Genomic DNA, 17,551 nt, shown 5'->3' with positions numbered 1-17,551 from the left:
GGTTAGAAACTTTGAAAATGAGCAAATTCCCTGTATCCCACCCCTGCCTTTCACCTATGACACAAATGCCTTTTTAACAGGATATGCACTAAAACCACAATTAAACACTGAAGCAGTCACTAATTAATTAAATCATCCTGTTATTTCCCAGTGCCTACCTTGTGTCAGGCATTGTGCTGGGCACTGGCATTACAGAGCTCAAAGTCAGGATTTGCAACTCTTACTTAGCCCCCAAGGGACCACCATTTCAGTTTAGGAAGACATCACCAGAAGGCAAAGGATCATAGAGGTAGCCTTTGGGTATAGCCTGGGGCAGAGGACAAGGGGGTAAAGAAGGGGTGGGAGGCCAGGGAAGGCTTCTAAGCATCACCCCTTAGAAGGCAACAGGGGTAGAATGTGGGGTAGGGGTCAGTTAGGGACCAAGGAAGAGGTCCAAGTTTCTAGCTTGGCGAGAGATGGGCGGAGGAGGAAAAAAGAACAGTGAGCATAACTGTGAAAGACGTTGTCCTGCTAAGAAACTCTCTGCTCTCTGTTAACCTGGTTTGCCACCATCTACTATCTCTGACTGGTCGTGACAGGTGGGTCCTGGTGGTCTGAAAGTTCACTGCACAAAATGTCTGCATATGCCCTTAAAAAAAAAAAAAAAAATGCCCTTAGCATGCACTAAACTAAGTTACTCTATGCATCCTCTTTCCAGACCAAACCTGTTCCTGTGGGGTTTATAGGAAAGAGTAGGACTGCTTCAGAGGGTTTACAGAAGCAGACCACATCTTTCTCCCACAGAGTAGCTGGTGAGTTCAAACTGCTGACCTTCGGTTGGCAGCTGAGAGTTTAACCACTGCACCACCAGGGCTCCTTGCATCCTCCTGAACCAAAACCAAACTGCCTTACTCTTCAATGGTTTATGATTAGGTTCCCTGAACCAGCTACAAAGGAAGGCTTAATGAAATGAGGGAAATACCTACCCGCACACAACAACTTTTAGGTGAAGAGTTAGAAACAGAGCAAAAGAGGAAAAGGATGTTTAATCCCCTCTTGTAGGGTAAGTTAAGTCACCGACAGTGTCTCACATCGCATTGACAGGGGAGCAGACTTTGGAGAGAAAGGAAATGGAGTGAAAGTTGGGAGCAGAGAGAAGGGACCTGACAAAGAACCACTGGCTGGCCTTCAGGAAGGAGGGCTGAGTATTTAAAGGAAAATATCATTTAGGCTCTGCCAAAGTGGCATGGGACTCTCAGAACGACACCTGCATTTTCAGGGTCATTTATATTGAGGATTATAGCCATCAATTTCTCAGACTTCCGGAAAAGATCTTTATTACCTTACCATGAGATTTCATAAAATAATGTAGTTAGAATACATCTTTGAAAAGAGACATTAATAACCACTTAGTGACAGGAGAAGCTAACCTAGCTAACAAGAGCCTAGAATAATGTAGGACTCTGCATTTTATCTTTTGAGTTCCCTGGATGTCACACCAAAAAAAATAAAAAAGGGATAAATAATACAGTTCACAAAAGGCAATTTGAATGGAAGTCTTTTCTCTTCCTCCCACACCACATTTGAAAGAATACAGTGCATGGCTATGTGTGGTACGTAGTGTTCACAAGGGCATCTTAGAAATTTTTCAGCTGAGCAATGGCAGGCCAGAGAGAGAAGTGGTTTGCTCAAGGATATAGTGCCAGAAGTGGGGGTTTCCTAAACCCCAGACCAGTTTGCTTATCATGTGACACCTTGATGAACTGTTTGGTTTGCTGGTCTACAGTTTTATTCCATCACGACTCAGATCAGATGAAAAAACTCCTCTCTTGTTTTTTTTCCAGCTGCAGTCCCTTTGGATGGATTCAGACTTAGGGGTCGATGTGATGCAGGGCTCATCCCCCAGCCTCAGTCTAGGCTTTAGCAATGACATCCACGTGTCTACTATGGCATGATCATTTAGGTTCCTTGGGGGTTCCTGCTGCTCCCCACAGTCTGAGCTACCTGGGGTCCCTCCAGAGAAGTCTGTACTGGGGCAGAAGGTTTTGCCTGGGCCCATGCCTAGGATGGGGCTAATACCAGCCATGCTGATAGGAAAGGGTTTAACAACTGGCTGAGGTGAGGCAGCCTGGGCAGGGTTGCTCTTTCCTAGCCTTCTCCCAGAGTGGAACATCTGTGGAGATGCCTTGCATTCTTGGTGTGAAGGTACAGTCCCTTCCTTGATGGCACTGAAGTATAGCGTGGAGCTCTCCTGCCCTTCCCCTTCTCTTGGCTGCCCATTCACACCCCTTCCCTGGGCCTCAGGAGCTACGGCTTCATGCAGCAAAATCACAACCCCCTCCTTTGGGCTGTCTTCCCCCTGCGTAGCTGACAGGTTCTGGGTAGGTGCACTGTTGTGATGATCGCTGGTGAAAGAGACGTAGCTTGAGGTTGCCAAAGGCTTGGCCTCTGCTTTAGGGGCACATTCAACCTCAGAGCCTTTCTTTAAGGCTTGGGTGTCCCAGGGTGATGATGGGAATTCTTGCTGGGAAAAGAAAGGCTTTCTTTGTTGGTTGCAGTGTTGACTCGACTGCCATACAAGAGGGCAAAAGCAGCCCGCATTTTCATCTCCAGAGGCTGCGTTGATCTTTGACACATTTCCAATTTTTAAGGCAAGTTTCACCAACAGCCAGTGGTGGTGTCCCAGGGAAGAGTCTTCCTTGGCAACCTGGCTTCCCAGACCAGCCTGTGGTGGGTCCTGCTCCGGGCTGGGTGAAGTCCCCAGACATGTCAACTCAGAGCCTTTCCCTTGGCACACGTCCGGGCTCTCCATCCTCTCCTCAGCTGGGGCTGCAGCCCGGAGAGAAGATTCTTTCTCTGTTTTATCACCACCTGCAATGCCACAGGACTTCCTTATGAAGCTCTGCCAGATGTCTGTGGATTTTGGATGTAGCAGGCTGTAATAAATTACCAGTGAGACACTGCCTGAAAAATAAAAAGGAGTATAAGGTCATGTTCCCTGAAGCTCTCTATCCTCCCTGTGGCTTGCTGGTTTTCAGGTTCTGGCCACCGTAAGCAGAGTAATATAATCTGGGGGCCAAAACAGGACTCTTTTATCAGCTCCTATAATCTGAAAAAACTTCTAAACTTAAAAAGGTAATTAAAAAAAAAAAACCATTGCCATCGAGTTGATTCCGACTTATAGCGACCCTATAGGACAGAGTAGAACTGCCCCACAGGGTTTCCAAAGAGCGTCTGGTGGATTCAAATTGCCAACCTCCTATTAGCAGCCCAATCTCTTAACAACTGTGCCACCAGGGCTCCTAAAAAAGTAATAACAAAGTTTAAATCTATCGATTCTATGAACTCTTTCTTGAGGGTGACTCCAATTGAGTACTGTAGATATGTGTGGGGATGTGAGTGCCTGTGTGTGAGATATTTGTTAAAATGGTTAACTCTGCTTTCAAGTAACTGGATTAAATGCTCAGAATTCAACCATCAACACACCCGTTGACAGGTTCCAAAGAGGGATAGGTGGGTGGGTAGGAAGTAGTCTCGAAAACAAATAAGACCTAAGCAGAGGCTAAACGTGCTCATCAAAAATCCCATATCAAGGAATTTCCATGACCAACAACAACACTTCCTTTGTACATAAACATCTTAATCACACTGTTGTCAGTTTAATTTATTTTGATCAGAAGTGTTGACTTCTGCAATAATTTCTTTAACAGAGCATTCCAGTAACCCTCCCACATCATTTCCAGCTTCCTGTTGTACTGGATGAAGTGCCTCGTTTCAGGGTGCTCGTTATAAACAGCATGAGACCTGAAGTAAGTTCTGGGGAAAATAACCTGAGGGGACCAGGAAATCACAGCATGAAAGGACCATTGTTGTTGCTGTTGTTAGATACCTTTGAGTCGATTTCAACTCACAGTGACCCCATATGACAGAGTAGAGCTGCCCCATAGGGTTTTCTAGGCTGTAATCTTTGTGGGAGCAGATCACCAGGTTTTTCTCCCATGGAGCTGCTAGGGGGGTTCGAACTGCCAGCCTTTTGGTTAGCAGCGGAGTACTTAACCATTGTGCCAGCAGGCTGCTCTGAAAGAGCTAGAAGGAACCTAAGAGATGATCACATCGGGTCCTCTCTGTGTATCACAGGGGAATGAGGACTTGAGAACTAACAGACAGGTCTGGTCACATAGTCAGTGGCAGGGCTGGAACTGGGGGAAATGGAGACAGAATTGCTGTGTGTTCAGTGAGGCAGGCACTGTTCAAACACTTGCAGCACATTGTTTTAAATTCTTGCAATCACCCTATGAAGTAAATATCATCTTTTTTCTTTTATAATGTGCAATGTAAGGTCAAGAAAGATGAACTAAGCCCGTGATCACATAAGTACTAAGTACAATTATTCAATAAAATTGTTGATTTGTCGGGATCATTGCTGGTGTCCCAGGTTTGCACACAGTAGGCACTCAATAAATGTTTGTCAGGGGAAAGAAATTGGAAGAGCCAAGATATCAGCAAAGCTGCCTGGCTTTAAGCCTGTGCTTTTTTGAACATAATTAATGCACAATCTTTCCAACTGAGGACTTCTAAGGGACCCTTGGGAGCGAGGGGTACAGGCAGCACCCACGGAAAAGAGGGCCAAAAACCAGAAACCTGGCTCTATTTAGTCCCTCTCTCCCAGCCATCTGAGCACCCAGGTGCTAAATGCCAGCATGTGGCTCCCTGCACAGTGCTCTCCTATCATGTGTGAGTCATACACTGAGAGTGAAAAGAAATTCTCATTGGAAGAACACTAGCTTGGAAATCAGCATGGCGGCTCCCAGGAGGGAGCCACATTTTAGGTATGGTGTCTGGACATATATTTTTGAATCAGTGTTAAAATATATTAAGTAGACAGGGAGTGGAAAACATTTTTACTTCCAACTCCACTGTGCTCCAGGACAGTTATACCACCCATAAACTAAAAATCAAAATGAGTGGCTAGGCTTCCCAGCCGGCAAAGGCCATACATCCCTAATCTCACTGACCTCCCATTCCCCCACCAGAAGGCTTGCTTGAGATACACCAAGAGAACCCAGACGAGTGAGAACTGTGTGTGTGGGAGAACCTGGACCAGTGTGAACTGTGTGTGTGGGAGAACCCGAACCAGGGTGAACTGTGTGTGTAGGAGAACACAGACCAGTGTGAACTGTGTGTGGGAGAACCCGGACCAGTGTAAACTGTGTGTGGGAGAACCTGGACCAGTGTGAACTGTGTGTGTGGGAGAACCCAGACCAGTGTGAACTGTGTGTGGGAGAACCCAGATCAGTGTGAACTGTGTGTGTGGGAGAACCCGGACCAGTGTGAACTGTGTGTGTGGGAGAACACAGACCAGTGTGAACTGTGTGTGGGAGAACCCGGACCAGGGTGAACTGTGTGTGGGAGAACCCGGACCAGTATGAACTGTGTGTGGGGTCTGGATGCTGCCAGGTCGCACCATGGGCAATCCAGTAGTGTCAGCCTTCTCTATAACATTCATATGCACACAAGCAGCTCAGAAATCACTGGCCTGCTTTATTATCTGTCTCCATAAAGATTACAGCCAAGAAAACCCTATGGAGCAGTTCTGCTCTGTCACATGGGGTCGCTATGAGTTGAAATCATCTCGATGGCAATGGGTTTTAGGACCCACATGAGATGGTCAGATGGCATCTGGTCTGGGCATTTCACACAAGACAAATTGGGTAGACATGGACAGTCTCAGCACTGCTTAATGTTATGAGCATAGTCAATCATGGCAGAAAGAAGTAGGCTGAGTTCAGTGTCTCATGACCTGGTCTGTGATGGCATCACCATCCACAATGCAGTGAGTTCCATTCCTTGGTCTCTATGGAAGCAGATCACCAGGTCTTTCTTCCATGGTGCGGGTGGGTGGGTTCAAACCATCAACCTTGTAGTTAGCAGCCGAGAGCAAACCATTTGTGCCACCCAGAGACCCTGCCAGGTGGTTCCTACTGTTGTTAGGAGCCCAAGTGTACAGTTTCCTACCCTTGGAATTCACTGTAGGAAAACAAAATGGGAGCGAGGTGTAAGAAGGCCACATTGGGTCTTACCAATCACGAATCCAGACATGACACATGCTGTCATCCACAGGCTGCTCCACGAAGCCTCCCGGAGAAAATACGGAGCCAACAACAAAAGGACGATGTTCTCCATCAGCATTATCTAGGGAACCGAAGGGAGAGCCATCACACAACGTCAGGTGCACACAGCAGCTGGAGCTCTCCTCATCCTGCAGTCTGTAGTACTACCCTCCAGTCCTGGAGGTTCCCTCCTCAGTACCCAGCGGGGCTCTCATTGCTCTGGGGCCCTCCCAGAGGCAGGGTAATGGTCTGAATGAGAGTTTCTCTGGGAAAGAGAGAGTTTCTCTGTTTTCAGTATGGTTCACTAAAATGTTTGCGGAATCATAAGAGCACAGGAAACATATGGGCACAGCCCAAATTGCTACGCTGGGTAGAAAGAAAAGACTTTTATCTATACAATTCTCAATTCTCACATTATTTTAACTGTAAGCATGTATTACTTTTATAACAGAATAATTAAAAATATCTGCAGAGTTCATAAGTGCCACCAAATTCCAGTAGGCTAGAGTCAAAAACTTTCATAACAACTTTGCAATTTTTTCCAATTATTTACGTCTTTAAAGTTAAATTTGGAATGCTACCGCCAGGTGGCAGCAAGGGGCTGTGCTCTTTGCTGGTGAATACTGGGCGGTTCTCGGAGGTGCAAGACGGCAAAGCTCTTCCAGAAAGCTCATTATACTTCCGGTCCGCGCAGGTTTATTACCTTTGAATTTTTTAATATAAAAATATTGTTCTTTATTCAATAATAAAACAAACTTGACACAATTCAAAGATGGTATATTTAAATACTGTGTATGAACTTAAAAAAAAAATAAAATAAACAAGTGTAAATTATAATACCGTTGTATTAAAAGCCTTCCAAAGTTTTACCCAGGTAATTTAATAGATTCACTTTAACTCTAGAAAATTCAAATGAGGACCCAGTAATTAAAAACTTTATTTGGAGCTGCTCAACAATCCTAACTATGTCGATTCTTCCCATGCCTTTGGGCTCTGGTTCCAAAAACCGAAAAACCAAATCCGTTGCTGTCGAGTCCGTTCTGACTCCTATGGACCTTACAGGACAGAGTAGAACTGCCCCTACGGTTTCCAAGGAGTGATGAGTGGATTCGACCTGCTGACCTTTCGGTTAGCAGCCGCAGCTTTGGGCTCTGGGTAGCAGTAGTTACAAGGTTCCGTAGGCATTATTTCAGTAGTGAGTGGCATTGCCCAGTGGCCCAATCCAAAGAAAACTTGGAGTTGTTCTTTTCCTACTCCTTAATTAACTACATCCGATCAGCTTCTGGTCTGGTTGATTCAAGTTCTTAAGTCTATCTCCAATGCTTTGCCTCTTTCTTGTCCTTACTAACGTTTTCATTCTGGCCCCATTATCTCTTCTTGTCTGGGATCTTACTGCCACCTCTAATCCTTCTCTCTTTGCAGCCTCCACACCAGAGTGACCCACTTTACCAAACATCAGATCTTGTCACTCCTGCCTATCTTACCTCGAAAAGCTGCATCTTAACTTTAGGGTCAAGTCCCCACTCTTTGACAGCGAAAGCCGACCTGTTCACTAGCCTCAGTCTTTCTTTCCAAGGTCATCTTCCAACACGCTGTGCCCCAAACTCATACTCCTGTCACATTCCATTTCTTGTGAAATCCCAAGTTCTCCATACTCTTTATTTTGCCTTTACAGCTTTGCCTAAAATGCCTTTAAAGCCCTCCCTGCCCCCCCTCCCCCACCGCCACCTTTTCCATCAGGCAAACTTTACTTCTCTCTTGAGAGTGGGCTCAAATGTCACCTTTTGTAAAGCCTTCCCAGGCTACGCTCCTCTTTCTGCCTCTTGTATTCTTGTGCGGTTTTGATAACGTCACTTCTCCTATCTCAGTGGTTTGCATTAATTTCTGTGTCTTTGTGGCCACTTAGATTATGACCTTCTCACACCCTGGCATCTAGTTCTTTTTCTAGCACATGGTAGAAGCTCTGTGTACGTTCAAACGGATAGATCAATAATGAGTGAAAGAGGTTAAAGTTTCTATTTAAATTTAAAAAATTACCAGCTTCCACCTCTGAAAATGGAGGTGAGTGTAGGTGGGTAGTTTTCAAATGTGGGTGATCATCAGAGTCACCTGAGGCTTCTTCCAAAATGCCAATTCCTAGGCCCCACTCAGGCCTGTTGAGTCAGAATCTCTGAGGCAGGGCCTGGGAATCTCTGCTTTGGGAAAGCTTCCTGAGTGATTAAGACAACCAGCCGGGTTTAGAAATAGTTGCATTGAGGCACCCTAAGGCCTCTTCCAGCTCAAACACTCTTAAATCCTAAGTCCATGAGCTAATTATTCCCCATGCCAGGCAGTGTGGTGTTGGCGGTTAACAGCTCCACTGTGGCTTCAGACAGATTAAATTTGAATCTCACCTCTGTCTGCTTAAGGAGCCCTGGTGGTGCAGTGTTAAGTGCTTCGCTCAGAACCGAAAGGCGGCTGAATCCACCAGTTACTCCACGGAGAAAAATGTGGCAGTCTGCTCATGGGGCAGTTCTGTCCTATAGGGTCGCTATGAGTCAGAATCAACAACAACGAGTTTGACTGGTTTGGCCTGTCTGGCTAGCTATGTGACCTTCAGCAGGCAGCTTAACCTTCGTCAGCCTCAATTTCCTCATCTGTAAAATGGGTTTTATCTCACAGAGTTTTGTGTGAAATAAGATAGTCGATGAACTTAGAACAGTGTCTGGTACATAAATAACAATCATCCCCAAAAAGTTAGCTATTATTTGTGTTTTTGTTGTTATTCCCAGGACCTCAAGGTGAGAACAGGGAAGCCATAATGAGCTTCCTTGGAAATACGTATTTCATTTATTGAATAAATAAATAGACTGAGTAAAAAAACACAAGAATAACTCCAAAAGTTACTGCTGTGATCTGGGCAAATGCATTTCCTTGTTTAAGCTAAGCTATTAGCTATTATTGCTGTTAGTTATTATTCTTCACTGGAAATCTGGGTATTATTAGTTCATAAAAAAATAGAGGCCCCAAAAGGCCTGCCTTGAGCATTATACTCCCTTAAGAGCTATCTATACGGAATCAAATTGACCACAGCAACTCAAAAGATTATATAGGAACCTATTCCACTTAACGGCAATGGGTTTGGTTTTGGTTTTAAGGAGCAGTGAGTTTATGTTAATGGAGGAGGAACAACTCAGAAAAGGAGGTGAGAATGGCTGCACAACTCAAAGAATGTAATCAATATCGCTAAATTGTACACATGGAAATTGTTGAATTGGTGTGTGTTTTGCTGTGTATATTCTCAACAACAAAAAACAAACAAAATTTGTTGTTGTTATTGTCAGGTGCTGTCCAGTTGGTTCCGATTCATAGAGACCCTATGCACAACAGAATGAAACACTGTCTGGTCCTCACAATTGCTGCTATGCTTGAGCCCATTGTTGCAGCCACTGTGTCACTCCATCTTGTTGAAGGTCTTCCCCTTTTCCACTGACCCTGTACTTTACCAAGCATGATGTCCTACTCCAGGGACTGATCCCTCCTGATAACATGTCCAAAGCATGTGAGATGTAGTCTCTCCATCCTTGCTTCTAAGGAGCATTCTGGTTGTACTTCTACAAAGACAGATCTGTTTGTTCTTTTGGCAGTCCATGGCATATCCAATATTCTTCACGAACACCACAATTCAAAGGTGTCAGTTTTTCTTCAGTCTTCCTTATTCATTGTCCAGCTTTCACATGCGTATGAGCCAATTAAAACACCATGGCTTGGGAAGGGCCACCTTAGCCCTCAAGGTGACATCTTTGCTTTTCAACACTTTAAAGAGGTCTTTTGCAGCCAATTCGCCCAATACAACGTATCGTCTGATTTTTTGACTGCTGCTTCCGTGGGTGTTCATTGTGGATCCAAGTAAAATGAAAACCTTGACAACTGCAATCTTTTCTCCATTTATCATGATGTTGCTTATTGGTCCAGTTGTGAGGATTTTTGTTTTCTTTATGTTGAGGTGTAATCCATACTGAAGGCTGTGGTCTTTGACCTTCATCAGTGTTTCAAGTCCTCTTCACTTTCAGCAAGCAAGGTTGTGTCATCTGCATAATGCAGGCTGTTAACGAGTCTTCCTCCAATCCTGATGCCTTGTTCTTCTTCATACAGTCCAGCTTCTCAGATTATTTGCACAGCTTACAGACTGAATAGGTACGGTGAAAGGACATAACTGTGATGCACATCTTTCCTGACTTTAAACCATGCAGTATCCCCTTGTTCTGTTAGAATGGCTGCCTCTTGATCCACGTACAGATTCCTCATGAGCACAATTAAGTGTTCTGGAATTTCCATTCTTTGCAACGTTATCCATAATTTGTTATGATCCATACAGTCGAATGCCTTTGCATAGTCAGTGAAACACAGGTAAACATCCTGGTATTCTCTGCTTTCAGGCAGGATCCATCTGACATCAGCAATGGTATCCCCGGCTTCACATTCTCTTCTAAAACTGGCTTGAATTTCTAGCAGTTCCCTGTTGATATACTGTTGCAGGCGCTTTTGAATGATCTTCAGCAAAATTTTACTTGCATGTGATATTAATGATATTGTTCAATAATTTCCGCATTCAGTTGGATCACCTTTCTTAGGAATAGGCATAAATATGGATCTCTTCCAGTCGGTTGGCCAGGCAGCTCTTCTCCAAATTTCTTGGCATAGGTGAGTGAGCATTTCCAGTGCTGCATCCGTTTGTTGAAACATCTCAACTGGTATTTTGTCAATTCCCGAAGCCTTGTTTTTTGCCAATGCCTTCAGTGCAGCTTGGACTTCTTTCTTCAGGACCCTAGGTTCCTGATCATTTGTTACCTCCTGAAATGGTTGAACGTCGCTCAGTTTTTTTGGTATAGTGACTCTCTGTATTCCTTCCATCTTCTTTTGATGCTTTCTGCTCGTTTAATATTTTCCCTGTAGAATCCTTCCATATTGCAACTTGAGGCTTGAATTTTTTTCTTTGGTTCTTTCAGCTTGAGAAATGCTGAGCATGTTCTTCCCTTTTGGTTTTCTATCTCCAGGTATTTGCACATGTCATCATAATACTTTACTTTGTCTTCTCAAGCTGCCCTTTGAAATCTTTTGTTCAGTTCTTTTACTTCATCATTTTTTACTTTTGCTTTAGCTACTCAATGTTCAAGAGCAAGTTTCAAAGTCTTTTCTGGCGTCCATTTAGGTCTTTTCTTTCTCTCCTGTCTTATTAATGACCTCTTGCTTTCTTCATGTATGATGTCCTTGATGTCATTCCACAACTCGTCTGGTCTTCAGTCGTTAGTGTTCAAAGTGTCAAATCTATTCTCGAAATGGTCTCTAAATTCAGGTGGGATATACTCGAGGTCGTACTTTGGCTCTTGTGGACTTGTTCTAATTTTCTTCAGTTTCAACTTGAACTTGCGTATGAATAATTGATCATCTGATTCACAGTCCGCCCCTGGCCTTGTTCTGACTGATGATATAGAGCTTTTCCATTGTCTCTTTCCACAGATGTATTCTATTTTATTCCCGTGTATTCCATCTGGTGAGGTCCATGTGTATAGTTGCTGTTTACGTTGGTGAAAAAAGGTATTTCCAAAGAAGAAGTTGTTGGTCTTGCAAAATTCTATCACGCAATCTCCAGCATCATTTCTATCACCAAGGCCGTATCTTCCAACTACCAATCCTTCTTCTTTGTTTCCAGTTTTTGCATTCCAATCACCAGTAATTATCAGCGCATTCCGATTGCATGCTGGATCAATTTCAGACTCCAGAAGTTGGTAAAAATCTTCAATTTCTTCATCTTTGGCCTTAGTGGTTGGTGTGTAAATTTGAATAATGATCTTATTAGCAGGTCTTCCTTGTAGGCGTATGGATATTATCCTATCACGGGTAGGATCGTACTTCAGGATAGATCTTGAAATGTTCTTTTTGACGATGAATGCAATGCCATTCCTCTTCAAGCTGTCATCCCCTGCATAGCAGACTGTATGACTGTCCAATTCACAATGACCAACACCAGTCCGTTTCAGCTCACTAAAGCCTAGGATATCATTCTGTATGCGTTCCATTTCATTTTTGATGATTTCCAATTTTCCTAGATTCGTACTTCGTACAGTCCAAGTTCTCATTATTAATGGATGTTTGCAGCTATTTCTTCTCATTCTGAGTCAAGCCACATCAGCAAATGAAGGTTGCGAAAGCTTGACTCCAACCACGTCATTAAGTTTGACTTCTTTGAGGAGGCAGCTCTTCCCTAGTTGTCTTTTGAGTGCCTTTCAACCTGAGGGGCTCATTTTCTGCTGCTATTCGTAAGGTTTTCTCTGGCTAATTCTTTTCAGAAGTAGATTGCCCGGTCCTTCTTCCCAGTCTGTCTTAGTCTAGTAGCTCAGCTGAAGCCTGTCCACCATGGCTGACCCTGCTGGTATTTGAATACCAGCGGCATAGCTTCCAGCATCACAGCAACACACAAGCCCCCAGTATAACAAACTGATAGATGTGTGGGGTTCAAAACTGATGAGTGATAGGTGGGTTGGCCCTGAGCTGGGGCTTCCAGACAGGCCTCTGCTGCTGCTCCTAGGGCTCACTTGGGCCTGGGCTTTGTCAGGCCACTTTCCAGTGTGGTATTGTTCTTCTGAGGAGTGCAGTGGGAGAACCCTGGTCAGGGAGAGTCCAGGCACCTTCAGCAGACTTTTGGATGACACCACTGGCCTACGTTTGCCAGAGGTCACTTAGGGTGCTTAGGCATCTGATGGTTCCCACATGGAGATGGTACCTCAGTGTGTCCCTGCAGGGTCTGGCCTTCAGGCTTATAGGTTCAGAAACTAGGCATTGGTCATCTACCCAGAAGTAATGGCTTCAGGATCTGACCACTCAGCCAAATTTGATCAAAAGTTGCTTGAGGTTCTTGAATGAAAGTAAGGACACTCTGTTGTATGCACCGGACAGCCAGTGTCATGGAGCTAGGATAGCCCAGTCCTGCCCACCTCAAGGAGTGTGCTCTCATTTTTTGGGCCAGACCATCCTCTGTGCACAGTGTCTGGATGGGCACTGTCCATTCTACATCTCCGAATATTCCGTTTCTACACTTCCATGGCTGCAATTCCTATTTTCTCCACCTCGTCCCCAAATGTGAGTGACAGTCTTTCCTTAAATGGGTTCATGGATTTAATAGGTTATCTTGAGAGTTATTTCATCTCTTTATGGTGATGTTACACATCTTTGTATTCATCTCTCGTTTAAGTATGTATGTATTTAACTCTCAGTTTATCTAGAACTACCATATGCTAGGAAGTGGGCTCATTGCTTTACATCTATTATCTTATAAATCCTAGCCAAAACCACTTGAGATATGAAAACACTGGGATGGAGAAATAGCAAATAACTTCTCTCATACAGCTCGTAAGCAAAAGTTCTTAATATCAAACCCTAACATGTTGGATGCAAAGCCTAATACCCACTTTTTGCCCCCTCACTATGCTGCTGGGGATCTAGGCCACTGAGATATGACTATTTCAACTAGGTGGTACTTTATGAATATAAAGAATCACTACAAATGCCTAATGGGGACCTCAGGGCCACTATTTTCGATTCCACTCTAAACAGTGTCTAATTTCTAGCTTTCCTACTTAATTGCTCTTAACTCAGTGATTTAGTGACTGAGCTGGGAAGAATAAAGTATTTGCTTCTCTTCCTTATGTAATAGCCTCTAAAACTCTGGGGAAATATGCTGACAAGGGTGAAAGTGATTAAGAACAAAACAAATCAACAAATACGAAAGTTCTCATTATTGAACTCTTGCTTATCAGCACACATTTGGGTACTGGCAGATATGCCCACTGAACTAAAAACGAACTGCTTCTGAAAATGGGTGATAACATCAATATTCCATTTTCCTTCATGTATAGGGGCTAGAAGGCTGCTATCTTCTAGACGCATGTTAACATATTTAGTCCTTACCACCATACTCTGAGATGGGCATCATTATTCTTGGTTTTCAAATGTGGAAACCGAGTCTTGGTAAGGCTCAGTAACTTGTTAGGCTCCCTGTCTGTTAGGCTGTCTGGCTCCATAGCCTAGATAGCCACCAAGCTATTCAGCCCCTCCAAATACAGGAGGTGGCCAGGCACCCCGTCCTTTCCTGGACAAGCGCAGCATTTGCCTGCCTCTTACAGCTGCTCACATCTCCATCCTGAAATGCCTGCTCCAGCTGAAGGTCTATTTATCTTGTAATATTAAAAATGGACTCTATTTATTATTTTGTGCCAAGTTATTTATGTATGTTATTTTATTTAATCTTCACAGGAACCTTGCAAAGTAGGTGGATCTTATTTAATCTTCACAGGAACTCTGAGAATTAGGTGGCATAGTGGCACAGTGATTAAGAGCTTGGCTGCTAACCAAAGCTCAGCAGTTCGAATCCACCAGCTGCTCCTTGGAAATTCTATTGGCAGTTCCACTCTGTCCTATAGGATTGCTATGAGTTGGAATTGACCTGATGGCAACAGGTTTGGCTTTTTTTTTTTTAATTCTTTTTTTAAATAATTTTTATTGTGCTTTAAGTGAAAGTTTACATATCAAGTCAGTCTGTCACATATAAGCTTATATACACCTTACTCCATACTCACGCTTACTCTCCCCCTAATGAGTCAGCCCTCTTCCTCCCAGTCTCTCCTTTCATGACGATTTTGCCAGTTTCTAACCCTCTCTACTCTCCTATCTCCCCTCCAGACAGGAGATGCCAACACAGTCTCAAGTGTCCACCTGATACAAGTAGCTCACTCTTCATCAGCATCTCTTTCCAACCCATTGTCCAGTCCCTTCCATGTCTGATGAGTTGTCTTCGGGGATGGTTCCTGTTCTGGGCCAACAGAAGGTTTGGGGACCATGACCGCCGGGATTCCTCTAGTCTCAGTCAGACCATTAAGTCTGGTCTTTTTATGAGAATTTGGGGTCTGCATCCCACTGATCCTCTGCTCCCTCAGGGGTTCTCTGTTGTGCTCCCTGTCAGGGCAGTCATCGGTTGTGGCTGGGCACCATCTAGTTCTTCTGGTCTCAGGATGTTGTAAGTCTCTGGTTCATGTGGCCCTTTCTGTCTCTTGGGCTCATAGTTATCGTATGACCTTGGTGTTCTTCATTTTCCTTTGCTCCAGGTGGGTTGAGACCAATTGATGCATCTTAGATGGCCGCTTGTTAGCATTTAAGACCCCAGACGCCACATTTCAAAGTGGGATGCAGAATGTTTTCATAATAGGATTATTTTGCCAATTGACTTAGAAGTCCCCTTAAGCCATAGTCCCCAAACCCCCGTCCTTGCTCTATTGACCTTTGAAGCATTCAGTTTATCCCAGAAACTTCTTTGCTTTTGGTCCAGTCCAGTTGAGCTGACCTTCCGTGTATTGAGTATTGCCCTTCCCTTCACCTAAAGTAGTTATTATCTACTAACTAAGCAGTAAATAACCCTCTCCCACCCTCCCTCCCTCCTGTCCTCATAACAACGAAAGTATGTGTTCTTCTCAGTTTATACTATTTCTCAGGATCTTATAATTTTTTTTTTATAATAGTGGTCTTATACAATATTTCTCCTTTTGCCTCTAATTTCACTCAGCATAATGCCTTCCAGGTTCCTCCATGTTATGAAATTTTTCACAGATTCGTCACTGTTCTTTATCGATGCATAGTATTCCATTGTGTGAATATACCACAATTTATTTAACCATTCATCCGTTGATGGACACCTTGGTTGCTTCCAGCTTTTTGCTGTTGTAAACAGGGCTGCAATAAACATGGGTGCACGTATATCTGTTCGTGTAAAGGCTCTAATTTCTCTAGGGTATATTCTGAGGAGTGGGGTTTCTGGGTTGTATGGTAGTTCTATTTCTAACTTGTTAAGAAAACACCAGATAGATTTCCAAAGTGGTTGTACCATTTTACATTCCCACCAGCAGTGTATAAGAGTTCCAATCTCTCCGCAGCCTCTCCAGCATTTATTATTTTGTGTTTTTTGGATTAATGCCAACCTTGCTGGAGTGAGATGGAATCTCATCGTAGTTTTAATTTGCATTTCTCTAATGGCTAATGATCGAGAGCATTTTCTCATGTATCGGTTAGCTGCCTGAATATCTTCTTTAGTGAAGTGCATGTTCATATCCTTTGCCCACTTCTTGATTGGGTTGTTTGTCTTTTTGTGGTTGAGTTTTGACAGAATCATATAGATTTTAGAGATCAGGTGCTGGTCGGAGATGTCATAGCTGAAAATTCTTTCCCAATCTGTAGGTAGTCTTTTTACTCTTTTGGTGAAGTCTTTAGATGAGCATAGGTGTTTGATTTTTAGGAGCTCCCAGTTATCTGGTTTCTCTTCACCATTTTTGGTAATGTTTTGTATTCTGTTTATGCCTTGTATTAGGGCTCCTAAAGTTGTCCCTATTTTTTCTTCCATGATCTTTATCGTTTTAGTCTTTATGTTTAGGTCTTTGATCCACTTGGAGTTAGTTTTTGTGCATGGTGTGAGGTATGGGTCCTGTTTCATTTTTTTGCAAATGGATATCCAGTTATGCCAGCACCATTTGTTAAAAAGTCTATCTTTTCCCCAATTAACTGACACTGGGCCTTTGTCAAATATCGGCTGCTCATACGTGGATGGATTTATATCTGGGTTCTCAATTCTGTTCCATTTGTCTATGTGCCTGTTGTTGTACCAGTACCAGGCTGTTTTGACTACTGTGGCTGTATAATAGGTTCTGAAATCAGGTAGAGTGAGGCCTCCCACTTTCTTCTTTTTCAGTAATGCTTTACTTATCCGAGGCTTCTTTCCCTTCCATATGAAGTTGGTGATTTGTTTCTCCATCACATTAAAAAATGTCATTGGAATTTGGATAGGAAGTGCATTGTATGTGTAGACGGCTTTTGGTAGAATAGACATTTTTACTATGTTAAGTCTTCCTATCCATGAGCAAGGTATGTTTTTCCACTTATGTAGGTCGTTTTTAGTTTCTTGCACTAGTACTTTGTAGTTTTCTTTGTATAGGTATTTTACATGTTTGGTAAGGTTTATTCCTAAGTATTTCATCTTCTTGGAGGCTACTGTGAACGGTATTGACTTGGTGATTTCCTCTTCGATGTTCTCTTTGTTGATGTAGAGGAATCCAAGTGATTTTTGTATGTTTATCTTATAACCTGAGACTCTGCCAAACTCTTCTATTAGTTTCAGTAGTTTTCTGGAGGATTCCTTAGGGTTTTCTGTGTATAAGATCATGTCATCTGCAAATAGAGATAATTTTACTTCCTCCTTGCCAATCCAGATGCCCTTTATTTCTTTGTCTAGCCTAATTGCTCTGGCTAGGACATCTAGCACAATGTTGAATAAGAGCAGCGATAAAGGGCATCCTTGTCTGGTTCCCGTTTTCAAGGGAAATGCTTTCAGGTTCTCTCCATTTAGAGTGATGTTGGCTGCTGGCTTTGTATAGATGCCCTTT

At 43.4% G+C, this 17,551-nt stretch overlaps 1 protein-coding gene across 1 annotated transcript in view; it reads right to left on the bottom strand.

Annotated features, from left to right (window-relative positions):
- Positions 1-1,155: 1,155 nt before the first annotated feature.
- Positions 1,156-17,551, bottom strand: part of XKR5 (XK related 5) — a 42,230-nt gene continuing 25,834 nt past the window's right edge. Inside the window, 3 exon segments of the mRNA XM_064294927.1 lie at positions 1,156-2,943; positions 6,060-6,171; positions 11,759-12,174. Coding sequence (XP_064150997.1) covers positions 1,760-2,943; positions 6,060-6,171; positions 11,759-12,174 — 1,712 coding nt within the window. The 3' untranslated portion in view covers positions 1,156-1,759.

The sequence above is a fragment of the Loxodonta africana genome, chromosome 12 (assembly GCF_030014295.1).
Source record: "Loxodonta africana isolate mLoxAfr1 chromosome 12, mLoxAfr1.hap2, whole genome shotgun sequence".
Lineage (NCBI taxonomy): Eukaryota > Metazoa > Chordata > Mammalia > Proboscidea > Elephantidae > Loxodonta > Loxodonta africana.
Note: the sequence above shows the minus strand (reverse complement) of the source record. Positions and strands in the feature narration are given on the sequence as shown.